Source organism: Mustelus asterias, chromosome 26 (assembly GCF_964213995.1).
Source record: "Mustelus asterias chromosome 26, sMusAst1.hap1.1, whole genome shotgun sequence".
Classification (NCBI taxonomy): Eukaryota; Metazoa; Chordata; class Chondrichthyes; order Carcharhiniformes; family Triakidae; genus Mustelus; species Mustelus asterias.
In genome coordinates, this window is record NC_135826.1 from 30,779,951 (window position 1) to 30,807,922 (window position 27,972).

Below are 27,972 nucleotides of genomic sequence, written 5' to 3' on the forward strand. Positions count from 1 at the left end.
TGATTTTTTTTGGTCATTAATAACCTCACTGGTAACTGTATCTATTTCCTTCCTATAATGTTTGCGACTATTGCCTCATGGATGATTTACTAGGCAAGCACTAACAACTCCAAGTTCTACCAAGAATCTTGGTGATACATGTGCAAAGAGCACCATATTTAAAATGTCATAGCTAACTCCACAGAATTGTCTTTTGCTTGTCACCACAGGTGCAAGTAACTCGAGGCCTACTCTTTCCCTTACCCCATTACCCACGCAGAACAGAAGAGCAAATCATGGACAAAATTAAGTTAAAAGCTAAGGCATAGCTCTGAAGGCTGATGACAGGCTCTTTAGGTTATACTTAATAGTCACTCCCAGAAAAAGATCATAGCTCAACTGTATAATCATTGCTTGTCCAGCCCCCACTCCTCAAACTTGTCCTCCTATGTCATTCAACCAGGTAAAAAAAAAAGTTGTATCATTATCAGCTACAGAGTTGGCTAAATTTATCTTCCACTATTTTATGCTCCATTTTTAAATGTTTTCTCCTTCCCATAGGATCCCTCATTATGTACATCACATTCTATCTGAAAGAACTGATAAGTGTAGATATTCCACATCTCCGTAGCTCTGAATTGTCCTCTATGAGGTGGAAAAGTCCAGGTGACTTGTATTCTAATTATCACTCTCCACGTGAGGGTGGGAATTAAATCTTAAAAAGCAATCTTTCTTCTTCCAACCTTCTCCCCAACTGATTTTATTGAAATAAGGAGTAGGGCTCAATACTGCTTATTATATCTGTGGTACAGTACGTTGGAATAATAATAAACACATCTCTTCAATAAAGTAATCAATGCAAGGATAATTTATCAGTGTAAATATTACAATTTGGTCGATGTTAACCCCATGGTCAATGTTCATTCCAATGGCATTCATTGGTACAAAAGCAATGAAAGGTTGATTCTGATTGGTGCATACCAATGTCTCCTGTGTCTCATCTTTAGAGCACAACAGAAGAACATAAGAACAAAAAGCAGGAGTAGGCATTTCAGCCACTCGAGCCTGCTCCGCCATTCAATACAATCATGACTGATCTTGTCTCAGCCTCAACTCCACTTTCCTGCCTGTTCTCCATAACACTTCAACCCATTACTAATTAAAAATCTGTCTATCTCCTCCTTAAATTTAATCAATGTCCCAGCATCCACTGCACTCTGGGGTAGTGAATTCCACAGATTTACGATCCTTTGAGAAGTAATTTCTCCTCATCTCTGTTTTAAATCTGCTACCCCTTATCCTAAAACTATGACCTCTTGTTCTAGATTGCCCCACAAGAGGAAGCATCCGCTCTACTGTTTACTTTGTCAATACCTTTTATTATCTTATATACCTCAATTAGATGTCCTCTTATTCTTCTAAACTCCAGAGAATATAAGTCTACACTGCCCAATCTCTCTTCATAAGACAAACTCCTCATCTCTGGAATCAATCTAGTGAACCTCCTTTGAACTGCCTCTAATACCACTACATCCTTCCTCAAATCAGAGGACTAAAACTGCACACCCGTGCTCCAGATGGGGTCTCACCAATGCCTTTTAAAGATGCAGCAACACTTTCTTACTTTTATACTTTATTCTTTTAGCTATAATGCCATAATTCCATTTGCTTTCCTCATTAGCTGTACCTGCATACCAGTTTTCTGTGACTCATGCACAAGGACACCCAGATACCTCTGCACCGAAGCACACCAATGTCTCTCTCCATTTAGACAATGTTACATTTCCATTTTTCTGACCAAAATGGATAATATCATAATTATCCACATTAAACTCCATCTACCACATCCTTCAGTAACATATACTGCTCCTTAGAATCAGAGGACAAAGTCAGGACTGATTCAAGACTTCAATGTTGGGGAAAGAGTAAAATAACTCTACAATCCTGAATCTCAAACTTGATTAAATCTCATTTGCTCATTTTCACACAAAGATATGGTTTTCTTATTTTGTTTGTCAATGCAAACACTTTGAAAGCAGATTTTCTTTACCGTACGATATCCATTCCACCATTGGATTCTGCACATGGGCAAAAGGAGGCTCTTTCATTTGGTGCCTATGAGATTTGAACCATTACAGACAACCGTGTGAACACTTGTCTTGTATACCACAAGCTTTAATTGCATTTACTTGTTTCATCATTGAAGTGAAATAAGGAAGATGCACACTTGCTGAGAATATGTCTGAAAGACTGCATCCCAGATAATGGCAGTCACCAGGGCATCCAGATACTAATATGAATCAATAATTGAGATAAAAATGCTTATATGTCTAAACAATACCTTCAACAACCCACCTTGAGCTGTGCAAAGCCATAATAATAACACTTGGGAGTGTCAACCTTAATCATCCACCAGCTAGACAAGGTGCAGATGAGGTGCAGGGTGTACCAAACTGGCCCACCAACAATGCAATACCACCTTGAATAAACAAAGAAGCAACTCTTTCAGAATGCACATCACATCTTAAAACATTATTCATTGATCATTGATAAAGACATTGAATAAGGTAGCGGTGGACACTATTCCTCCTTCAAAGGGATGCATTCACAGATTCTATCATTTATTCTTGCACAGATCCTGGAATTGGAGCACGCGTCCAGGATAAAACCCAATAATACCTTAATTTTCCACAGAGTCGCTTGACATACTAGATCAGAATCCTTATCAGAATTGATGAAAGCAACATGAAGTGTTTTCTCATTCTCATTAAAAGCCACAAGGTTGTACTGAATGGGACTGATGTGGGATGGTGGGGTGATTAATTTAAAATGGAGAAAAACATGTAAAGAAACAAAATAAACTTCAGAAACAATGTTTGAAAATAGATTTGATTGCACGCTAATAGCAAGAAACTGCACCAATTTTACAAGTGCGATCAGTTGTATGACACTGATTTCCTTGTGTCTGCAGGTGTGTGTCGTAAACACCAGAGGTGTGATTGCAATTCCTCCAATAGAACCTATAGAACTGATCAAAATGGCACATATATTGGGCAAAGTTAAGCCTTAGTTCAAAATTAGCTTCTCTTTCTGGTAATATCAAAAGTATCACAAAAATAGCATCTTGTAGCTTGAATATATTAGTAAGAGTGATGCCAATTTTGGAGTGCTATCAGTAGGGGAAATGTAGCTTAGTTTGGTTGGAGCTGGATTATCAGTTTTGCGAATCCCATATTGGAAGGATGGGAAAGGTGCAATGTACATTTGCTATTTACCTGAAATGAGCTTGCAGTTACAAAGACCAACTTGAGAAGTCTGGGATATTTTCAGCAGAGCTGGGAAACAGCAGTGCTAACCACTGTGCCACACTGTCACCCTATTAAAAGGTAGGTGGAGAAAACATCAGAAACTTGATGGGTTGAATGACCTGTTTCTGTGCTGTAACGTTCTTTTGTTATTACATACCTTGTTCTGAAAAATTAGACATCAGTTGCAACAATTTTTGAGATGTATTGATTATATGGTTGTTCATTACACTTTCCAACTCTGAAATGTTCAATCCCCAATCAAGAAGGGCAGAATAATGATAAATTTCTATTGAATTTTACCAGTGACATGTCTCGGATTTCTTGTCTTAAACTGAGGGGTGGAATCAATGTGCTTGAAATCAGGATACTCAATGACCTATTAATAGTGAAACCCAAGTTATTCTGAGACAGGCTGAGGTGAACTGTCTCACTGCATCTTAAGGAACGAGGCTAGGTGCAATCTGACACACAAATTCAGTTCGGATTTCCTCTTTTTGGATGTCAACTATTTTAGTTTCTGATATCATGTTGTATTTGTAAAACATGCCTAAAATATTTAGTAACTGTACTTAAATGCTTTGTGTTAGTGAAGCAACAGGCATTACTAACAGACCTATTGCATTATACAACATAGACGAAAAAGCTGATAGTTGGTTTCAGAATGAGTGTCTGAAAACTTGTCCGCGGTGTCCCGACACTCTAATGAATTTACTTTTTTTGCTAAAATACAATTTTGTGGTGAATTTGTGCTCATTAACACAAGGGGTGCCCCATGTTAATAGAATGCAGGACTCTCCCTTTCAGACACCTATTGCTAGACATTGAGAATTCCTAGCCCAGGAATAGCAGTTACTTTGAACTACTTTGATGGTAGAAATCTGATGCACAGCAAACTCCCACTCAAGATGAACAATAATGCTACTGGTTTTTAGTGACAGTTCAGGGGAAAACAGTGGTCAAAGCACTGCGAAAATAATCTTCTCTCCTTTGAATAGTTCCACAGGATTTTTCATATGTAAGAATGACTTATTTGATGATGTAACACTCAACTCACTGAGCACTGAGGTCTTAAGTCAAGTTTTCATCTTGGGAGTGGTGTTTCAAACTGTACACTTTTAATAGCAAGTGCTACCAACAGAATCAAGCTGACACAGCAATTCTTATGGAGCCCAACTTCAAGATCCTTATCTTGAAAACCCTTCAGAGCCTCACCCACACAATCTCTGCAGGCTCCTTATTCTAATGTCCTTCCTTCACTCTTCAATTGGCTATTTTTTTGTACATTCTGTTGTTTGGTTACCCCACCAGTGTTGGCAGTCAGTTGGTTTGGCTCTACTTTTTAGATGGTCCTTTGTAAAACTTGCCTCTCATCTTCTCTAAAAACTTTAAAAACCATCCCAACAACATTCAACATTCAGTCACCTCTCCAAATTAATTCTCCATGTCCAAAATCTTTATTTTTTTTGCTTCTTTCCATTAATTTTCGACATCAAAAATACTGTTGCATGAGATGGCTCTGCCAAATTGTGGGCAAGTTTGTATGTTTAGCCTACTAAACCTAATTTGAGAGAGGACCATTATAGCCTGCACCGAGGGAAGACTTTAATCCCAAGAGTCTGATTTAGATTTGAACCTACATTTCAACATTTGAAAACAAAGTTTGTTTAATCTCTACGACAATCCTCTATAGCGCTTGTTTATTTTTATAGTTATTTTTGTATATGTAAGCTTGCAGGCTCTATGTAAAATAAAACCATACGTTATGCACAAGCTGAATCAGAGACCAAGGAAATTTCGCCCATTGCAAGGACAGACCACAAGTGTTTACATGGAAAAAATGTTACTGCTTGCAAATGGATTTGCCCTCTCAAGCTCCCCTGTGTTGCAAAATCCAGTTTTTGCTCGGCAATTTTTGGCTGCATTGAACATTTGAACGGCGGTGAGGGGAGGGGGGCACTTAATTCACAATTTTGTTTGGCTCAGTCAGGCTCTGACATCCCCAGTAGCAGAACATTTGAGACTTGGAAGCCCTCCAGCGAGATGATGACATCCCTACCATTCCAAAAGTGCTGTCCCACCGAGCTAGGTTTGCATTGCCTGCGAAACATCGATTGAATTTAGCCTCCCTGGTGGGCACCAATACCCCCCCTCCTCCTGCTTTTGCAACGTGTATAGAGCGGCAAAAAGAAATCCTCCACACTAGGCTTAATGAATTGAGGGAGGGGGGAGTGAAGCATTGTGCCTTGCGATAGCACTTGGGAGTGGAGGTGTAATTTTTTTTTGCTGTCGTTGTGGTGTCCTTATCGGGTCAGCTCAGCTCAGCCCAACCCAACAGCAAACTCCTTTCTCTTCCCTCCTCACTCTATCACTGTCTAAGACACACCACACACACCCTCTCTCTGTGTTGAAGTGGCTACAAACAGAGCCTCCCTCCTCTCTGACCCCCCCATTAGAGCGCGAGATGGGGGGAGGAGCGAGGGGGCACGAGCAGCCGAGCGTCCAATCCGAGAGCGGGGGGGGGGGGGGGAGGGAGGGCGCGCGAACGGCCAGACAACCAATGGGAGGGCGGGGAGGGAGAGAGAGAGAGAGAGCGAGGAGGGAGGGAGGGGGCGGGCGCGTATGGTTGTTGTGGGGGGGGGAAGAGCGGAACGGCGTCCAATGGGAGGGCGGGGAGAGAAAGGGGGCGGGGCACGCTGTTGGCCCGGCGGGCCAATCGAAGAGCGGGGGAGAGGACGGGGTGGGGTTGAGGTGGAGGCGGAGGGGGCGGCCAACAGGATGGCTGGGAGCGGGAGGGGGCGGGGCCAGTCGGAGGGGGGCATAGAGAGGGAGTGGGGCGGGCGCACCAGAGGCGCGGCGGTCGCCGATTGGCTTTCTCCAACTGTCCATCAAAGCCGGGTGCGCCCCGCTGATTGGCCGGGGCGCCAACTGTTTCCCCCCCACGACTGTCAATCAAAGGGTGCCCCCACCCACTCCCCTCCCCCTTCTTCTCTCCTCTCTCTTCCCCCCCCCCCCCTTCCCCACACACAATCTCGAGCTCGCCCCGCCGTCCATCCACCTACGCGCGATATTGTCCCCGGCACAGCTCGGGCGCGCCTTTGGCCCGGGAGCTCGCGGCGGCCCCTTGCTTTCACCTCTCTCTCTCTCCCCACCCCCACCACCTCAGTCAGTCAGCCGCCTCAACTCTCTCTCCCCCTCCCTCCCTCCGTTGAAAGGCCTCCCCTGCCCCTCCGGGGCGGGCATATTCTTCAAGTAGTTTTTTTTTGTGTTGTGTGTTTGGATGAGCCCCCGGATGTTGGCGCATGGATATCTTCGCCGCCTCTCCAATGTGCTCATGTTGAAGAGGGTAAATATGTCGGCCGCTGGGAATGATGCCTCTGTGACGGCGTAGCTGGAGCGCCGCGGTCGTCTTGGTCTCTCTCTCTCTCTCGGCTCTTTTTTTTAAAAAAAAAATCAAAAAGTTTTTATTTGCGGCGGTTTTGGGGAAGGGGGCGATATATATATATATTTTATAAAACTGCTGGGGCAATAAGGGCGGACACAACTGCAGCTTCGGCGGTGGTTGTGTGTTTTAGTGTGAGGAGGAGGAGGAGAGGGAGGGGGGTCCCGCTTCCCTTCCCTTCCATTTAATGTTGACTCTCGGATGCTCGGCGAAGAGGTAAACAAACGGCGTGTACTTTTTTTTATTGTTAACGGAGAGAGCAGAAAGTTGTGTGCCTCACAGTCCCTTGTTTGCCCCCCCCCCCCTCCTCCTCCTCTCAGCAATCGGTGTGAAATATTTCTCTTTTTTAAAAAAAATACATAATTTGTGTGCACCCTATCGGTGTAAAAACTAAATATATGTATGTTACAAAAAAATTCAAAAATGTTTTTTTTTTAACTTGGTGTGTGCGTCCTATGGGTGTAAAAACTACACAAAAATATATAGTGTGTAAAAAAATATTTTGCATGGGATTTGTTAGCCTTTGGGGCCATTAGTTGGGAGCGATTATTAATCAGTTATTTCCCCCCTAGCCCCGTTTAAAAGTATTGGGTTGGATGGGGGAGGGGGGGTTGTTGCCCCTTTTTTGGGGGGCCAGCAGTTGGGAGCGATTCTGTTTCTCCCCAACCCCATCTGAAAGTGTTGGGATGGGGGAGGGGAAGAGGGGGTCTCTCTTTTGGAAAGAAGTGAATTTTTACTGCCCTTTTTTTTTTGTCTTTATTATTTAATGGTCTTTCTAGAAGTTGTTGCAAGCCACTCACTCACTCCGAGTGAGGGGCGCACATGCACAATTTTTTTCTCCCCATTACACTCCCGAGTGGTTAGGATTGAATTAATGGAATGGATTCAGCCAGCGAGGAGCTGAGGTAATGTTTTTTTTTTAAAGCAGGAAACGTTTTCCCTCAACTTTTTTCCCCTTTTCTTCTTTCTCTCCCCCCCCCCCCCCAAAAAAAAAAATTTGATCCCGAGTCTAGTTGTCCTAAGTAAATGTTTGATTACTTCCCCCGCCAGTGGTCTTGTCCTTTTTTTTACACTTCTTGTTAAATGTTTCTTCTCTCTTTCTCTCCCCCCCCCCCCCCATTAAAAAATGGGTTTAAAATAAAATGTCAAATCGACCCCCCCTCCCCTTTTTGCTCGAAGACTGGGCTGTTTCGATTCTCGTGATTTAACGTCGCATTTAGTCGAGGGTAGTAAGGCTTGCTTTCCATTTATTTTTTTTAAACCTTTCTTTAGGGGTGTTTTAATTTGTCAAAATGAATCCTCAGCAACAGCGAATGGCAGCCATAGGGACGGACAAAGAACTCAGCGACTTACTGGATTTCAGTGCGGTAAGGATTATGACGGTGTACCATGTATTTGTGACCGATATTTTTCTTTGCAGGATCTCGCTCTCTTAATGTAATTACGGGGTAAGAGTAGCTGGTTTGTGTTGCTATTTCGCGGATTGTAGATTTGCTCTTTTTTTTGATTGTGTGAAAAGTATACAACCACTCCGATGTTGGGGGAGTTTCTGGGAAAGCCATTAGCCAGAGACAGTGGTGATAGTGTCAGAAGAGCTCCAGCAAAATGTGTATGCACTTGGCAGTCTTTTGTTTGGGAGTACTTTTATTTTAACATGATGTTTAGTCCTATTAAAATGTGCTGCAATATGGTAGTCCCAAAATGTAGTCATTACACGGAGCAAATGATGCACTTTGAGACTAGTGGAACTCGAGTGAAAATTACGAGTTTGGTTGTGGTTTTAATGAATTTACATAACCAAAATATTTTTGTTTTTAAGGGGGGGAAAAAGTAGTAATGTTGTTCAGCCTGGCTGTTCTGGGAGGGAGGGAATGATTTGGCACCCAATTATAAGAATCATTTTATGCAAATGATACTTTATTTTTTATTTCTTAGATGTTTTCTCCACCTGCATCTAATGGAAAGAACCGACCAACCACGTTAGGAAGCAACCAGTTTGGGGGAACAGGTACAGTCTGTTCGTATTTTATTGGGGGCTTGGTTTTGTATACATGTGAATGTGGTATTATGGCAGTTTATGTCCTTAGACTCTGGATCTGTGTTTTGTGTGGAGGTTGTAAGTAGAAAGAACTAGTTGTTTTAAGTCTTTTTAAATCGATATTAAAAATAATTTGCGTTGTAATTCACAGTTGGGGAATGTGAAGTGGAGTAAGGTATCTTTACAATGCAGCCTGAAGGGTTTTCACTGAAGTAGTAAAAAGAAGCAATGTTTTGCTGAACAAAAAAAAGATAATCATAGGAATTATGTGGCTTTTTCCTGATAATTTTCCCATGTAATTGGATAAAATCCAACATCAACAGATTTTTACACTGGAGCTAGATTGTCTCGCGTTTCAAATAGTGGCCAAACATCTCTTCTCCCACAAACTGCATTTTGTATAGTTGTGGACCTCGTGCCTAGTGATTGTCATATGTTAGATTTATATCTGCAAATAAGTATGTATCCTTGCTGGGAAAGCCACTAATTTTGTATGAAATATGATGCACTCTGCCTTTAGTGGTGGATTTTGTACTTCAGCATCACTGGCAGGATGCAAGATGATTGATCTCTGTGAACGTTTACACATTTACAATGCTAACTATCATGTGTACGTAAAATTGAGATTGGTATTTGGGTTCATTTTCCCTGATAGTAACTAAAATAATTAAGTTATAATTTGTTTTTCCACACCATGCAGGCTAATGTCATGAGTAAGGTGGAGAGAACTTTTTTAAATAAGTGGTCACTTTAGGTTAGACAGTTCAGTAAAAATTGCCTTTCAAAATATTCTATTTGTCTAACACATGAAAATATTTCATTGAGAAAAATATTATGCAACAGAGATGTTAAGTTGTCTTATGAATGTCGAGTGTAGAACATATTGAGTGTTTGACTTTAATCACATTCCAGGTTTAAATTTATAGTTTACGTGCATGGTGGGGGTGGGTTGGAGAGGAGCAAATAACTTCCTGAGGTCTCAAGCATCTTCAGTTATATAATGTTGTGGCAACACAATTGAAATAAACCTTCCCCCTAGAGACTTTATAAAAGAAAAGATGGGAAATAAGTCTCATGCTTTTGAATTTCATAACAGAATTATTTTCTTTTAAATGATCTAGCTGAATAGTCATGTTTTTACTAAAATTCCCGTGTCGATTGAATACACACCCTGGGTGTGTGTGTGGTGGTGGGGGGGGGGGGGGGGGGCAAACTGAAGTTGCATACATAAGTGATGTTGAGATGGATGTAATTCAGAATTTATGGCTAATGAACAGAATCTTCTGCCCTCTCCTAGAATCATAGAAACCCTACAGTGCAGAAGGAGGCCATTTGGCCCATCGAGCCTGCACCGACGACAATCCCACCCAACCCTATCCGTGTTACACCACATTTACCCTGCTAATCCCTCTAACCAATGCATCCTGGGACATTAAGGGGCAATTTACAATGGCCAATGCACCTAACCTGCACATGTGGGGGTAGGGCCTGGGTGGGATTGTGGTCGGTGCAGACTCGATGGGCCAAATGGCCTCCTTCTGCACTGTAGGGTTTCTATGATTTCTATGATCTTTGGACTGTGGGAGGAAACCAGAGAAAACCCACGCAGACACGGGGAGAACGTGCAAACTCCATACAGACAGTGACCCGAGCCGGGAATCGAACCCAGGTCCCTGGAGCTGTAAGGCAGCAATGCTAACCACTGTGCCACCATCCCGCCTTCTATGGCAAGTATCGTGGCAGGGCATTTAAGCAAGTGGAAAGGTGGCAGGATGGATACCTCAGCACTTTCCTGTCTCCACCCTGATTCTGTGAATGGAAGGCCCACGGACAGCCTTTCCACAGTGCTGCCCATTGAGACCCTTAAGTGGACAATTAATGTCCACTTAAGGGCCTCATCCACAGATGGTAACCCAGTGGTGGGTGGGGAGGTCTCAATGTGGGGAGCAGGACACGTGAATCAGGGTGGGATCCCAAGCGGAGTCATTTGTTCAAAGGCACTCATTACCTGATGGCAGGACCCAACAACAAGAAGATGGGAACTTTCCGAGAGCCAACCTCTTGGCCTGTTTTGCCAACACCCCTACTGTGACCCTCCCATCCTACAACCATTCATCCCCAGCCTGGGATCCAGCAGTTATGCTAGGCCTCAGGTTGATGTCCTATCGGCAACAGCCAATACATCCCTGATGGCACTGTTCATTAGGGCTGCCAACCTTTGACTTCTGCCCCCAAAGTCCTTGATCCCAGACAAAGGCCTGCTGCTGGCCTGTCAAATGCCTATGTGGAACAAGGTGTGTCTGGCTTTCCCAAAAAGAGGTGTTTTGGGGGTTTTGCCAGCTCTCCAGCCTCTACGAGCTTTTGCCAGTGCCTTGAACCAAAATGGGAAAGCTTGGAAGAATTTATGAAAGCCTGTTGAATCCAGAGATTGAATTACAGCCTTTGTTCCCTGTGCAACATCTGTTGTTGTATTAAAATACATAACATTGTTTGTAAATTTAAATGCTTTTTAAGCATTGTGGCTGTGCTTTAAGGATTTTGTAGAGGGAAGAATTTTGACAGGATATATTTTTAGTGAGATCAAATTAGTATTCTTAACTGAAATGCATAATGGTGTGCATTTTATAAAATTGAAGGATGCAGTTTAATGCAATCTTTCACTCCAGATTGAAAAACTTAAGCCATGTTTTAAAAAATACCGTTAGTGATAAAGGCTTCTAAGTGTCGTTCACACTGCAGGTCAATTCCCTGGTATTTGGCATTTTGTAAAATGGCCAACCATGGGAAGTTGAATATTCTTGTCCATTTATCTTTCAGTAACAACTGTTGCCATTTTCTGATGGGCTGTACAAAATAAAACAATGCAGTAATTACTGGTTTTAGTCGATCCATGAATTACAAGAGACATTTCTGCTAAATATGAATATTCTATGGTGTAAACATTGATTTAAAAATGTTTTTGTGATCCTCATGCAAAGCCAGGTTAAATTACAAGTCTTTGTGTAATATCCAAAGTCCTATGTTTTCAGTAGGTTCCGTACTGCTTTCCATTGGTAACATCTCCTGACTTCACCCAAACCTCACATCATCTGCTGCTGAAACCCTCATTCATGCTTTTGTTACCTTCAGACTTGATTTATTCAAATGCATTTCTGGCCAGCCTCCCATCTTCCACACTCCATTAACTTAAGCTGATGCAAAACTCTGCTGCCCATATCCGAACCCACACCAAGTTCTGTTCACCCATCACATTTGTGGTCACTGACCTACATTGGCTCCCAGTTGAACAAAGCCTCAATTCCTTGCTTTCTAATGCCTCCACGACCCTGCTCCTCCTCGTCTCTCTGTAACCCCCTCCTTCTCTACAACCCTTTTGAAGTAGCTGCACTTCTCCAATTGTGGCCTCTTGTGCTTCCCTGATTTTTAAAGTACTCCAGCATTGGTGACTGTTCATTCAGCTGCCGTGGCCCTCAGCTCTGGAATTCTTTCCTTTAAACCTTGCTTCCTTTTTAAGATGCGAGGTAAAAACCTACTTCTTTGTCAAACTTTAGATTACCTGCCCAAATATCATCGTATGTGACTTGGTGTCAAATTTTGTTTGCTAACGCTCCTTGCGGTGTTATTGTTTTAAGTATAGGTTTCTATAAATTTATCATACTGGTATACGCTTTAGTATATCAACTGAGCAAGCACCAGTGAGGCTTTGAAGTATGAAAATCTGGAATGCATATGACTCAATATTGGCAGTTTGGGTCAGTCTGATTCCCTATGTCTTTGTAGTATTTGCTCAGTTGGGCAGCTTGTTTTGTTTTTACATGGGTGTGATTTAAATTTTGTGATTTTTAATGTGGTGTAACAATCTCAATGACCCACATCATTTTTCCTGTGAACTTTAGTAATTTATTATTATTTTATAAATGTTTTCAATTCATATGGTGTCAAATAGATGAGCGGTTGCATTGATGCTGTAGTTTATTTTAAAACGTGATTACAACAGAAGCTTCTAGGTTTGCTTCCAATGCTCATGATAAATATAAAGGGAAGAAAACTGGAGTTACCATGTTTTTGAATCATCGCGAATACCTGCCCAAATAGTTCTATACAACCTCTTTTGGAGCTGATATTTTTTGAGTATTTTTCATCACCAAGATCATCCTGACTTGGTCCCACTCTTTACCACAGTTTTATACAGAAAATATTTATTTTGAGTGGAAAATGAAAGGCTTAGAAATTCTAATTGCAGTACCTAACCTACCATTTGGATAATTTGTCACACCAGTACTTTTACATGGCTAAAATATGTTGTGTTTTTAGAATATGAATGTGAAGCCAAGAATGACTTTGATGTGGACTACAAATAGGTCGATGAGGCATTAGTGATAGGCTCCCGTGGCCCACAGTATTGCAGGGTTTTTGCAATGAGGGATTCCAACAAATTCTTCAACCACATGAGTGAAAGTCATCAAAACCTGAGAGGTTGAATCATTGGCCAGAATACAGTTCCTGTTGAATATATTTGTGTTTCAGTGGTGACTTTTTAAAAATCTTTCTGCAATGACCAGTTTTGATCTTATTGTGCAGTTTATTGGCATCATCTGAGCTTGTTATTACATGTTAGCGATTGCACAAGTAACTTTTGAATGAGCAATAGCTTCCCATGTGATGGGAAGAATGAATTTTAAAATAATTATCACATGACTAAGCATTCAGAAGTGTTACTAAATTTTCTGTTCATTTGGTGAATGTGCACTTCTGTGTAGTTGAGTGGGGGCTACCTAAATGTTTGCATTGGAGTTACACTGGACTGTTCATATTAAAAGCTGGCACAATCATTACACAGCATTCTTTCAAAAGTTATAATTTTTAGAATATAAGTATTTTTAAGACTTTTTTGAAAGGTTGACGTATTTGGTTTGCTCAATTTATATGTTGCTTTAAAAGTAATGGCAAAAATCATTATTGCGTTGATCTGAACTTTGGAGGGGGTCAGGCAGACATTTATTATTGTGCATAGGACACCATCCAAAAGAAAGATGCAAATATATGCTGAGAATATTTACATGTGCTTTAAAATTCAGACATTTGTCCCCTTGCTTGCTGCTCGCAACACATGTATGCTGTAGTTGCAAAGGAGCTAGGCACATACTCCCTCTTGCCACCAAAGGTACCTTAGTAGCTTAGGCTGGTCTGAAATTCCCACCCCAAGTGGGAAACTTTCTTTTTGGGACCTACTTTAAAACCCACCTCTTTGGCCAAGCTTTTGGTCACCCCCATTTGAGATCTCCCATTTTGGCTAGGCATCTGTTTTTCCTTGTGTCCTTTTGAAGTGCTTGTAAATGTTTTTCTAAGTTAAAAGGCACTACTGTATATAAATACGTGGCTGAGGTTTTTAAAATCTATTTTGGCTCATGTCCTTGTATTTTAATTATGTTGAATACTTTTAAAATTTTGAATGAAATTATCAAGTGAGCTTTTAAGTGGTGTGCATATTTCTATATACACCATAGTTTAGGAGAAAGTCAAGAATGCAACAGCGCAGCTTCAAGCTGGGCTTTTTCTGTAGTTGAAAAGAATTAACAGCTGATGGAGTACTCTGTTCTCTAGTTTCTACAGAAACCATGGTTTGTTTGTATGAATTGCTTGTCATATGGTCTATGTTTAGTTCTCTTGCATTGCTATTGGCCTCCTGGCGAGAAATATTCCTGGGTGAAGTTTCAGGGGTAATACAGGGCACTCCCCAGGGGATTCTCTGCACAGGAAATAACAGGCAGAGCGCAGACAAAAAGGCTAATAGTTTCACACTTATCTCATCTAATCACCAGTAACACCTCAATTCAAACCCTTTGTCTGACCCATTTAAGTGATTTTTAAGTAAACATTCCTGATGTGTCTCTTAGATTACTGTATCACCTCAGCAACTGTTGAACTTTCATCTATTTTCAAAATGTGTATTGTCAGGAGCATTATGTATTTTTAACATGTCAGCCTCCAATTTCTTAATGCTTGAGATTCTTCACAGGTAGATAATATGCATGTATTATAGGAATATCTTATAAGAATGCTGGTTCGTACCTTTAAACAGAATTAATTTGCAATTTTTGATTCTGAAGATTGATTTTGTCAGAATCCGAAATGTGATGTGAATGCCTTTTGTATTTTAGAGCAATTTCTGTAATCCGTTGGCTTTGCTAATGCCGTGAAGTCCATCCTATTTTTTTTGGGGGGGGGGCGGGGGCAGATTCAGGCCATCGATGGCAACTGCAGTTGTTTAAATGTTGCAGGAGTCACTTTCATTTTCTGGCTTCAAGCATTAATTGCACTGTCGCTGGCTTGTTCACCCCACCCGCAGCTGGAAAAAAAACTGATGTCAATATCCTGTTGCCACTGCTGTCTCTCTTTTGTATTTGTGCTGAAATATGTAAAGGACAGTTTTATTTACTGGAATTTGAGGTGTATTGTGCATTTTTTAAAAACTAATTCAATTAAGTAACCTTTTGAATAGTTATTTTCATCGTTGAGTTACTGCTGTATGTTGGTAGTTATGTTATAGCTGTAGTGTGCTTGGTTTTCTTTTCAAAAGAAACCTGTTCTGTTCTAGTTTTCACTTAATTCTATCCTCCTAGGATGTTTTTAATTTCAGCTTGTATGTTAAGGTCTTGTACTATATTCAAATAGTCTTTCCTGGTGGTTTTGTTCAAAAAACATCTTGGCATGTCTGCTGTTGAGAGAAACTTGATGTCTATTTTAAAACTTAAATTAATCTAGTCTTTGCTGGAGAAACGTTTCTATTGTTTTCAGGACCTGGGGCTTATTATCTGTTGTGTTGCTGATTCCTTCCATTTGAACCCTGTGAGCTAAATTTGATGACCTGATCATTCCTTTTATTAATCTTAACAAATGAAGTTGAAGCAAGAAATTCTCAAAAGGCTGAGCTACAAAAGGAAAAAGCTTGAACTAACAACCTGCACTTCAATGTGCCGAAACATTTACTCTTTTCTTCAGCAAGCACATTAAACACCATTAATGTGTTACAGTATCCCATAATGTGTTTATGTTGCAGTTGTACACCAGGCACTGTCTGAGAGTCGTACCTGCTTTTAGAACTTGTGCAAGCCAGCAGCCCTGATTTACACTGCTGTCAGGGGAAAGCAGAGCTCCGCCAAATGGCACCTGAATGCTGATGACAGTTTTAATGTTCTCTCCTGTTAGAAAATAACTGATGGTTAAAAAAGTGAAAGTAGTTCACTGGGCCACCTGGTAACTTTGACAAACTTCAAAGTTGACATGCAACTTACCGATAATCATCAATTTTGTTGCTGATTGAGAAATGTTGCAGGTATTTGTGCTGAAATCCCTGGAATTTTTTTTGTTCTAAATGATACTGTAGAGGTTAACCTTAATGCAAAATAGATTATCTATAGACGCTGAGAGAATGGAATAGGCAGCTTCAGGCTGATTACAATTTTAGTCATAGCTCATGTACTTTGGAAATGTTTCAGCCTGACTCAGAAGTTAATGCGCATATCTTTAAACCCTTGAAAAACAAAATTGTTCATTGAAAAAATAAGCCTGTAATGTACTTTAACTGTCACACCTCCTTTGTTTATAGGTTTTCATTTGCAGTGGCTTAAACCTGTAAAATGGTGGTTGGCAAAGACAAATGCCTGTATCAGGATAGGTTCAAGACGTTTCAACATGTTTGAACCAGTACTGTGTCCCCATTGTTAGAATATTTTAAAATGGGCCTCCAGACTTCCTGGTTCTTTATTTTTTAAAAAAGGTACCTCCACAGAATTAATCTTCCTGCCTACCCAAAAACACTTGCTGAATTCTGAGTAAACAGGAACAATGGGATCTATTTGTTATTTGTAGGCTTTTTCCTGGTTTTATGTTGGCTATAAATAGTTTTTCAAGAGTTTGGTTTATGTTTATTAATTTAGAAAAGTAAGTGACATTCTCAAGGATGTGGAGAAATAAATGAAAGTATGTTCAAATATGAGTGATTTGTACAGCTTTCAAAAACTTATTTTGCACAGTATTTCACAGGATTGTTGCATTAGATTGATGAAATTAATTTGTTTGCTTCAGTAGCCCCATAACATTGTGTTAAATTCACCCCTGAAATTTAATGGGCTACAGTGTCATTGTGTTGAAGTTTAAGCTTTTTTTCTTGGACACCATAATCTTGAGTAGCTTTTTAGCACCTTTCCTGGTTGATGCAGTGCGGGTGTAACTTTTGTTTAGAATGAATTGAAATGTTTTTGTTATTATAAATCTTTTTGGAAAAGTACTGCCTTTGAGAAATTACATTTTGGAAATGGGAATATTGCCAAGTAAAGACAGCTCGAGGATTAAACTGATGTAATTTTGACATTCCCAAATAACGAGGTATGATTAGACTTCAGGTTTGCTGTACTACTGGCTCCAGATGCATTGGTGTCATGTATCATCATAGAATCCCTACAGTGCAAAAGGAGGCCATTCAGCCCACCGAGTCTGCATCAACTACAATCCCCACCCAGCCCCTGTCCTCGTAGCCCCATGTGTTTACCCTGCTCGTCCTCCTGACACTAAGGGGCAATTTACCATGGTCAATCAACCTAACCTGCACATCTTTGGACTGTGGGAGGAAACCAGAGCAGAGACAAGGAAAATGTGCAAACTCCACGCAGACAGCGACCCAAGCTGGGATTCTAACCTGGGTTCCTGTCACTGTGAGGCAGCTGTGCTAGCCACTGTGCCACCGTGCCACCCTGTAGCCAGCAGCAATCTTAAAATGAATGGGATAAGTATGTAGGAAAAGCCTTTTTCTTTAAAACCAAAATTAACTGGCATGAGACCATTGTAAGTTTGGGAACCTTAACATAAGCTTACAAGAGACTTGTGCCCTGGGAATTTGTGGAACTAGCATGACGTGAAACCAGTGTAAAATCAGTCTACAACTAATTTTTAACACTTTTTAAGTCGAAGAACTGTCTCAACGTTTTTTGTGGATTATTTATTATTCACCTGATCACTTCCCAATGCTGACTGTTGAAAGTACTGAATATGGACGCTTCATTCCTGTAGAACCACTGACTGAATAGCTTGCTTTGACAGTAAGCTTTGTTGCCTTTAGGCTGAAATACCCAGGGATGTCCTTTGAAGAAAAATTTGAAAGAATTCATCCAGCAGCTGAAAATTGGCTCCAAGCTTGGACTGTTCAGCCAGATTATCAAAAGATATTTTAGAAAAAGAATTGGAGATAAGAATAACAATTAGCATTAGTAAATGGTAAGTTCACGTTTTGTATATCTTATCAGGTATAAAATAAGGGTAACATACTACAAGTCAGTAAACTTGCTACTCAAACGTCAGTAGCATCTCTTTCACTTTTTTGCCTCACCCCCTTTTTGCTCCAGTGTAATCTTCGGCTCACCATTGCAATGTTATGGGGAGTCCATTGTTCCAGTATTTAAAATGCTTTGGTATACAGTTAATGACAAAGAGAATTGGATGTTAGGAACTTTGTTTCTGCAATAAGGTTTTGTACCAGCATCACAGAGGTGAAAGTTTTAAATCTAGGTTTCGACTCTCTGGAAATGTTGGTGGCCTTGGAGTTCAAAGGGACAGGGACTGAGTTTTTGATTTTAAGACATTGCATTGTCCCTTGATACTTAACCCTTGCAATGGTGTGCAAACACGTGACAGGAAAAGAATGGCCGGTTCCTTCTGTTATGTCCCACATCACTGCATTACTTGTGCATCCCAATGTCCTCTTATCTCAAGAGTTATGTAGCCTTCTCTGTGTGCTGGAAAAACGTGGATGAATGGGGGTGGGGGGGGAATGAGAGAGAGAAATCTGAACAATTTCTCTCCGACCAATTTACACGATCAAAGTTAGCCCTGGCAAATGCTATCCAATGCTCCTCTTTTGTGAGGACACCTCCAGATCAGGCAGAAATGGATCCAGCTCTCTCTCTCTCTTTCTCTCGAAGAAATTTATTGATATTGGTGTTTGCTGAAGAAGTTGACCACCTGTTTCACTGGACCAATGTTTTCCAGAACTTGCAATAATAATTATTGTGTGAAAAATGATTGTACAAATTTGCCAGTGATTCTATCAAATATTTGAGGGCGTGGGGACCAACTCTGGGTTTTTAAAGTTTACGCTTTTGTGACTATCTTTAGATATGGCTGCCAGCTGATTTGATTTTGATTTATTATTGTCACATGCATTAGTATACAGTGAAAAGTATTGTTTCTTGCATGCTATACAGTACCGTTCATAGGGAAGGAAAGGAGAGCGTGCAGAATGTAGTGTTACAGTCGTAGTTAGACTTAGTGCAAGGTAGGTCCATTCAAAAGTCTGGCAGCAGGGAAGAAGCGGTTGGTACGTGACTTCAGACTTTTGTAATCTTTTTCCCAACGGAAGAAGGTGGAAGAGAGAATGACCGGGGTGCGTGGCGTCCTTAATTATGCTTGCTGCTTTTCTGAGGCAGCGGCAAGCGTAGACTTAGTCAATGGATGGAAGTCTGATTTGCGTGATGGACTGGGCATCATTCACAACCGTTGTAGTTTCTTGTGGTTTTGGGCAGAGTAGGAGCTATACCAAGCTGTGATACAACCAGAAAAAATGCTTTCTATGGTGCATTTGTAGGAGTTGGTGAGAGTCGTAGTGGACATGCCAAATTTCCTTAGTCTTCTGAGAAAGTAGAGGTGGTGGTAGACTTTCTTAACTATAGTGTCGGCATGGGGGGACCAGGACAGGCTGTATGGTACTGCGGTTGTGAAGCAACTCACTAAATAGGGAGGGACTACACGCACTGACCAATACCAGTGATTTAAATGTGGTGATTTTGGTGGAGTACACATGACACAGCTCGACTTTTGCTGTCCATTCTTTATCTTCTGCAATCATCAATTTGATCAGTGCCTGTAGCCACAGCAAGTGTTGCAGCTGAATCACTAAAATGTTCAGTGGTCAGCAGATTGGATGTGGATTTGTGCTCTTTCATTCTTGCTGTAATAATCATGCAGCCCGGAAGAGACTGATGGCATAAATGACCTCAAACAGCCTGTCTGCAAATCAGTGAAGACTAAAATTGCAGTCATGGGGTTTAGAGTTCTGATAAGTGGTTCTGAAAATTTTGTAGAATGCCTGTACGTATTTTAGCTACAAAGTGGGAAACTGTTGGCTAACTTTAGCTGCATGAAGAGGAAGCTCTTCTATCACAGTAAATCACCTTATTCAGTTTGCAATGTAAAACCAAAGGTTGGAATGGGTGGAGGTGGGAATGGTCGACTATGCCCGAAATTAGTAAGTTACTAATTAGTTTTAAGAAATCTCCATTTTGTTGTTGTTTTTTAATCTGTTTCGTGTTTAGAACATTAATTATGAATCAACAGTTCAACTTTTTGAATGTGAGTGGTAAATATGCAGTTCAGGAACTAAATGTAAGGGGTCCCATTGACATCGCTGACCAAAGCGTAGTGCAGTATTCAGCAAGGGGTCTCTGTCAAATAAAAGGTAAATATTTTTAGACAAAATCTGCATTTTAACAGTATTTCAAGTTTTACTGTAAATTGCAAGTTTAATTTTGAAGGTTAAAGATTGGCCTTCGAAATCATTCAGTTTTTTTTCTTTGTTTCGTCTAAGCTTTGCACGTAAGTGGGGCGGTGAAGGCATGTGATTATTCTCCCTCAGTTTGCATACTGTGATGGATGATGTACATCTTCTATTGTTGATCCTGTAGACATTGCTTGGAAAGAAGTCTCTGCAAGAACCTGTTCTAAAATCTGTTCGTAGCCATGGTGCAGCCTGAAGTAAATGGATATGTATGACCTATGTGAAAACCCAGCATGGGATTGATTAGTGCTGTAAAGTAAATAAATTTATCAAAACAAAATAAGGCGCTTAACATATTATGTGGCTTATTTATTGTAGACCTCCATTAAGTGGATATCTTTCTTTCATTTAAGTCTTGCATGAAATAATTTGTGTGTTTTGTGTACTTGCATGGATGTATACTTAACCGTTTTTTTGTTTTGGAAAAAACACACCTGTGTTTTAAGTGTATTTGACCCTGTATTGCCACCTCACTGAGCTTCGATTGTATGTTATGACTAGGTTCAGTGTAAGTAAGTTCTGGCTGAAAGCAGACTTTTTAGATTGTCTTCATGTTTAGTTTGAGCTGCCCCAAAATGTACGTGCAAGTAAAGTGTAAGACGTATGCTTTCACAAGTGGGTATTAAATAAAATGGGGGATTCAGTAAGTTGTTACTGGTTGGCTTGATTTTTAACACTGTGTCCTGTATTGTGACGGATCAATCTGTGGCTGAGAAAGACCCAGTGGCTTTGGGGGTTTAGTGGTGACAAATTGCAGTTACCACCCCCTCATGTGGTTTGATCTCTTGCAACTATCAGATAATGAATGAATGCCTTTTCATTTTGCTTGCTTGCATTCATGTTCGGTTTTCTCGCGACACAACTGCAAGAATTGATTATGAATTTAATAGTTTTATTAACTTTTCCAGGGAAATGTAGCTTTTATAAAGAAATCTGATTTCCACACTTTATTTCCAGTATAGACTTGATGCTTGTTGGACCAGGTGTGTTGCGGGGTGATGGTTCTGGATTTGGAGCAAAATGTGTGTACTTCAGTACTTTATTATTTGTGGTCACGGAATTGCTCTCAATTCTGAGGGAGGAGAAGAGAGATCAGCTTGGGGAATAGTATCAGTATCTTCAGTACAGATTTTATATGTCAGATGATGCTGGCAAAAGTCAATATCAAGTTGTGTTTTTCTTTTGAATGGAAATTCAAATCGTCAAATCTAAACACTGCCTAGAGTATGCAGCTATAAAGGATAAACAAGGAAGAATACTTAATTCCAAATATAAATTTCAGTAAACATGTCTTGGCAAGGTTTAGGCTGATTTCTGGAATTGTCCACTGTGTTGAGCATACGAGGTTGGTTTCATTAAATAATATTGTTTCTGTAGTGATGCAGTAAAGAGCAGTTCTGAGTGCCATCTTCTGTAATCAATGCTAAAATTAACTAAATGCTACAGAAATACAGATACAGACAATACTCAGAATCAACCAGAGGACAAGTATTATTTGGAATGTCCTTTTTAAAACCATGTTTTTAGTTGCACAGAGTTTTAATAGGAGTATCTGAATTCCACTCTGCCGAGGCTTTTCAATCCAACTTGTATTTTACAGGTAGAAAGGATGTAAAATTCTGCTGCTATTGACTTGCTCTTTCTCTTCCTCATTCCATTTGTGTATATATTTTTTAAATTGCAGAGGAAAACTGTAGGCCTATTCAACTGTCAGATTTATGATATTAAAAGTGTATACTTGAAGCAAATCTTGAAATACAGTAGTATGTGTAAGCAAGGAAAAGATTACCTGTTTCCTCAGTATATGTCAGTTGCAAGAGGGAGACGTAGTAATATGTTGTCCTTTGACTGATTGACCTTTTAGTAAATGTTTATTTTTCTATGAAGGACCGAGAGTTTGATATGAAGGCTTAATTATTGGATGGGAATAATTGCTTGTGATCTTTAAGTTATAAGCAAGAAGATATACGGCTGCAGATAGCTAGCTGGGTTTTAGAAACATTTCACTATGGCAGCATATATGAATTTGATTTTATTGACTGAAGTTGATCTTTAGGGCACCTTGGTTTGGAACTCTGAAACTTAAGTTGAGAACAGTGATACGTTTCAAATGTGCTTTCTAAGTTGACTAGTCTAACGCATCTTTTAAGTTCTTTCATGTAATGCTGATGCCACCTGTAAATACAGGTAGTGTCTCAAATCTGTTTGTAAACTGCATAATTTATAAGCTGCCATGTGTTAATATTAATTGATATTAAATGAGTAAAATAACTAACTGCGGCAGTTCAAGTAGGCGATGCACTGGCGCGGTTGTGCACTGGGTTAGTTATTGGCTTTTGAGCGCCGCTCTTTTTCCTTGACTCCCAAGACGAGTCAGCCATACTTGTTTAATTTTTTTCAAATGTTATTTCTTGACTTGTATTTTCTTTTCGCACTTTAAATTTATTCACTTACTGCAATAGGAGATGTCCAGAATCAAGGTTTCGATTATTTTTTAACATCCAAATTCCGGCAATAACTCCGTACCCAGGTTGCTAATATTGAGGTGTTGTAGCTGTATGCCATTACAGGATCTGGGATTTCTTTATGTAATTCTTATGCAGATTTTTCTCTTGCACTGTCTATATTGAACAATCTTAAAATGGGCATTAGCAGAAACTAAATATGGGATAAAACCCACAATCCCAACAACGTGGCAACCCAATTGTGAAATAGTACCCCTTATTGTAATACACTCATTTTAGTTTCCCACGCTAATGGTTGTTGTAGGCTAAGTCAGTATGACTGCCAATTTAATGCCACATTAATGCTGAATTATGGATAGTTGTGTTGTGGACTCCTGCCTACTAGGAAATTTAGAGTGCCAAAACTAGTTACTCTTGGGATCATTTTGGTTGACTTTATCTCATCTATGTTTGCTGGATTAAACCCAAAAATAAAAAGGTTTCAAATCCAGTTTAGCCCCCCAGTTCTTCATCACAACTTGGAACCATTTCTGATCAGTTGATGACTTTGAGACTTTTTTTGCCACTAGTATTAATAGGTACTGGGGCATCTCCATGTACTTTGATTAAAGCCAAAATAACTGAGGTGCTGTATTCTATAGTCACAGAATGATACGCTGGAGAAAATAAGTTCTGGGATATTACATCTTCTTTAGGAAACTGCTTTAAAGTTTATTTATTAGTCTCACAAGTATGCTTACATAACACTGCAATGAAGTTACTGTGAAAATCCCCTAATAGTCGTGCTCCAGCGCCTGTTCAGATACACTGAGGGAGAATTTAGCATGGCCAATGCACTTAACCAGCATGTCTTTTGGACTGTGGGATGAAACCGGAGCACCGAGAGGAAACCCATGCAGACACAGGGAGAACGTACAACAGTGATTACACAAAAGTACTTTCTTTGGCTGTAAAATACTCAGATATCTGATATTTGTGAGAAGTATTATATAAATACAAACTGAATCCATGATGGCTCCCTAGCTTAATTGGGATGTTCTCTTCTCTCCCCCCCCCCCCTTATAATAATGATTCCCCCCCCCCCCCTATAATAATGATTACACTTCAAATCATTTTAGGCTATGGAACTGATCAAGATATCTTGAACTGCAGATTTGCTCTCCAAATTTGTCTTGTCTACTCCAACCAGCCTCCATATAGACCACATGGGCCTTTTACCAAATGAACTAGACATGAGGGTACAAGTGCATGAATACTCGCAGCATTCTGGTCCCTTACCTGAGTGACCATCCTATACATATTCTCCAAGCACAGTAGGGTGTTCTGGACATCTCGCCTGGCTAAAGGAAGTCTGGGATTTAGAAACAATTTTAAAAAATTTTTTGATGAGCATCAGCAAAATCCTTCAACCATTTAAGATATTATAAATGTATCTTTCAATGTTGATCAAGTTTTTTTTGACTGACTGATCATGCATTGGTGGAAGGAGATTTAAGCAGATTGGAGGATATCTTAGTGGTTTACTCATGGGCTGGAGGCCCTGCATGCTTAGGAGCTGTTGGAATTCTGGAATCATGGCTGATTCCTTCTGTATATTCGGTCATCTTGGAGAGGGATCGCTAGTGTCCACTGATTACGCTTGAAGCCTTCTGTGAACAATCAGTGCTACTGGAAAGATGCCTATGACACTATATCATATGTATTTTAGCTTTGTTCAGGCTGTTGAATTAGTGATAGGAGTGGGAAGTTGCAGATTTGACATCATTGGATTAATTCTGGTGTCACTTCACTGACCCATGAGTAGATTCTAAACTTGGATGCTTTTAAAATGTTTTTATTGGAGATTTTCCATTTTGCCAAATAATGCAACAAATTCCCAAAATCCAGTACAGCACAGAATAATTATCATTCCACATAGATAGGAAAAAAGATAAATATTACAATTAGTTTGGATTATCAGTTGCAATTCGTTGTAATTGGTGCCTCCCTTTGCACATATAAGAATATGACACAGAATGGAAGATAACAGGATAAAGCCATAAGCACATGACAAAATATTGCACACCCTTGCCCACAGGATAACAAAGACTGAACTACACAGCATAAGCAGACCCCCTGTGGGGGGCAAATGCAACCAATCAAAGCCTTTAAAACAGCATGCCATGTAGGGGGGAAACAACAGTCTATGAACACAAGATGTGGTGTGACAGTGTATACACTCATACGGGATAACAGGAGCAGAGCTACACAGCCTCACAGGAAGAGTGTGGGTAAAACAGAGCCCAGGTATCTAAACTCGTCCTCGGACCCCACAGATAACAAGATATCTTCCACGAGGAGTCTAATCTCCACACCTTCTAAATATAAATTTTCAAAATAACTGCTACCCATGCCTACACAGCCTAAGGAAGTAAGAGATATTGACAGATAAAAGAGCCAATAAATCAAGCATTGGCACACCACACTTGGGATCGCAACAAAACCAGTCTCACTCATCTACAGCCACACCGGAGGTGCTGCTCAAGCCCCACTGTCAGCCAGAAATTTTATCCATCTTATAACAACAAGACCTCACCAACCGGAAGAAGGAGAATTGTTGAGAAATCCACAAACTGGATTTCTCTGGGAGATGCAGTCCTCCTCCTCACACTCCAGCCCTGCAGCCAACAGGATACTACCCCCATGGGAACCTAAAGTACTGTGTCCAGTTCTGGTCGCCGCACTACCAGAAGGACGTGGAGGCATTGGAGAGAGTGCAGAGAAGGTTTACCAGGATGTTGCCTGGTATGGAGGGTCTTAGCTATGAGGAGAGATTGGGTAGACTGGGGTTGTTCTCCTTGGAAAGACGGAGAATGAGGGGAGATCTAATAGAGGTATACAAGATTATGAAGGGTATAGATAGGGTGAACAGTGGGAAGCTTTTTCCCAGGTCGGAGGTGACGATCACGAGGGGTCACGGGCTCAAGCTGAGAGGGGCGAAGTATAACTCAGACATCAGAGGGACGTTTTTTACACAGAGGGTGGTGGGGGCCTGGAATGCGCTGCCAAGTAGGGTGGTGGAGGCAGGCACGCTGACATCGTTTAAGACTTACCTGGATAGTCACATGAGCAGCCTGGGAATGGAGGGATACAAACGATTGGTCTAGTTGGACCAAGGAGCGGCACAGGCTTGGAGGGCCGAAGGGCCTGTTTCCTGTGCTGTACTGTTCTTTGTTTTGTTAAACCTCAAGGAGAGTTGTCCAGAAGTCCTGAAAAGGGAACATCTCTGGAGAGGATGACCTATTCATCTGATATATTGTCCACGGGATCTGGGAATGAATAATCAAAGTGGCTACAGCCCTAACCTATCCGGCCAAGGTAAGCTTGGGACAATGGTACAATCCGAAGAAGGGTTGACAGGTCAGGAGTACTCATGCCACCCCTGAACTTCAAACAAAGCAAACTTCCCCATCTCCAGTAACAGCAGAGCACAGAGATCGAGGCAACACAAGACCAGAGATTGGGATATACAACTGACCCTAGATCTCGAAGACCAGACACACTAAGTTTGAACTTAAGAATTGGCCAGCCTTTAAATCAAGATTATGATAGCATGGCAGCCAGTTCTCCTCTTCAGCTGGGAATTTATCCTCTGCTCACTCTCGGGAAGTTGGACGCACAGACACTCCTCTTCACCCCATCTCCTCAAATTACCCAGAATGTCTGACATAACTTGGAAATCCTGAAGTTGAGCATGCACTGAGGAAACTGCCCCCTTGACTGACAGGATTCTTTCCTCTGCTATCTTGCAGTTCATCAATGTAAGCAGCAATAATTTGTGCCAGGGAGCCGAGGAGATCATCCACAACTTTGCTCACAATGGTAGCCATCATCTCGATGCCTATAACATCAGAGCATGACTCCATTCACCAGCTAAACTGCCACTGTGAACAAGGCCCCATCTGGCGGTCTCCAGCCCTTTTGATCAAATGAGGATTTTCTTGACTTTGCTCAGTGCCATATTGCCCTACCTTAACCAGGATCTTCCATGAACATAGCATGGATGCTTTTTTTAAAAATGTTTCTACCTTGCCTGAATGTTATGGCAAATTAGCCAGTCCACTTAACATCGAGTTTGAGAGATCCAAGTCAAAGCTCGGTATCATTGAACTGTCTCTGTACTCGCCTCAGTCACCAGGATGTTGTGAAATCCTGTGTTGTTAGTCTGCCTAGAGTCCTTTTTTTGTGTGTAGTGGTGACTGGTGAAATTACTGTAAATGTTGCTTGTTTGATTTCAAAAATGCAAAGAAGTAATAATAACGGATATAAAGACGTATATTGTGCTGTTTGTACCTGCTTGAAGATAAAGGGTGGGATTCTCCCAAAAATCAAGTATCGAATTTGCGTTTTTTTCAGCAGGAGTTTAGAAAAGAATCTCCCACACACCGCACTGCAGAGCGCACTAGCATGAATCGCATTAAAAATCTGTGGCCGGGGCCTATTACCGCTGGAGAGGGTAGCATAGTGCTGAGCGAGCTACTGCGCAAGCGCCGAGATTAGTGCATGTGGAGTGGCCCCTGTCTGTTGGCCTTCCGATCGCTGGCCAGTTCAATAGTTGACCAGCCCTGCACCACTGCCCGATCGCTGGCTTCTTCTCTCTCTCTCCCCCCCGCCCCCCACTGATCCTGACTGTAGAATAGCAGCAGACTGCCCCTTCGATCGCCTTGCTCTATGGGACAGTAACTAGAGAAAAGTGGTGATTTGGAAAAAAAACTAGAGGCAACATGAGTTGTTTTACATAGAATTTTGATCTGCCATGTGCTGCCTGAAAGGGTGGTGGAAACAGGTTCCGTATTAACATTCAAAGGAGAATAGGATAAATACTTTAAGAGGGGAAATAGTTACAGGGCTATGGGGAAAGAGTAGAGGTAGAACTAGTTGTATATAGCTCTTTGAATAAATCAGAAAAGGTGAAATGGGCTAAATGGTCTCCTGTGCCCTATCATTCTATAGCTGTATTTTTTTTCAAGAAACATACTGGTCTCAGCCTGTTTTTTTTGATCAAATACCATATGAGGCTCCCACGTCGTTATTAAAGGTGTTTTCCTTTCAAATGATTTCCATCTGAAAATGGGGAAACTTTTAAAATTTGGTGA

The 27,972-nt window shown here is 40.8% G+C and overlaps 1 protein-coding gene across 16 annotated transcripts in view; it reads left to right on the plus strand.

The window, feature by feature from the left end:
• The first annotated feature begins 6,302 nt into the window (after positions 1-6,302).
• LOC144479547 (transcription factor E2-alpha-like) overlaps positions 6,303-27,972 on the plus strand; it is a 126,645-nt gene continuing 104,975 nt past the window's right edge. For 6 of the 16 annotated variants that reach the window (XM_078198373.1, XM_078198375.1, XM_078198377.1 and 3 more), the window contains exons 1-3: positions 6,424-6,630; positions 8,031-8,093; positions 8,662-8,734. In XM_078198373.1, the coding sequence (XP_078054499.1) occupies positions 6,565-6,630; positions 8,031-8,093; positions 8,662-8,734 (202 nt within the window). In that variant the 5' untranslated portion in view covers positions 6,424-6,564. Of the gene's footprint in view, positions 6,943-7,998; positions 8,094-8,661; positions 8,735-27,972 lie in introns of all 16 variants that reach the window. The other 10 variants (XM_078198386.1, XM_078198388.1, XM_078198389.1 and 7 more) reach the window with 8 other exon arrangements.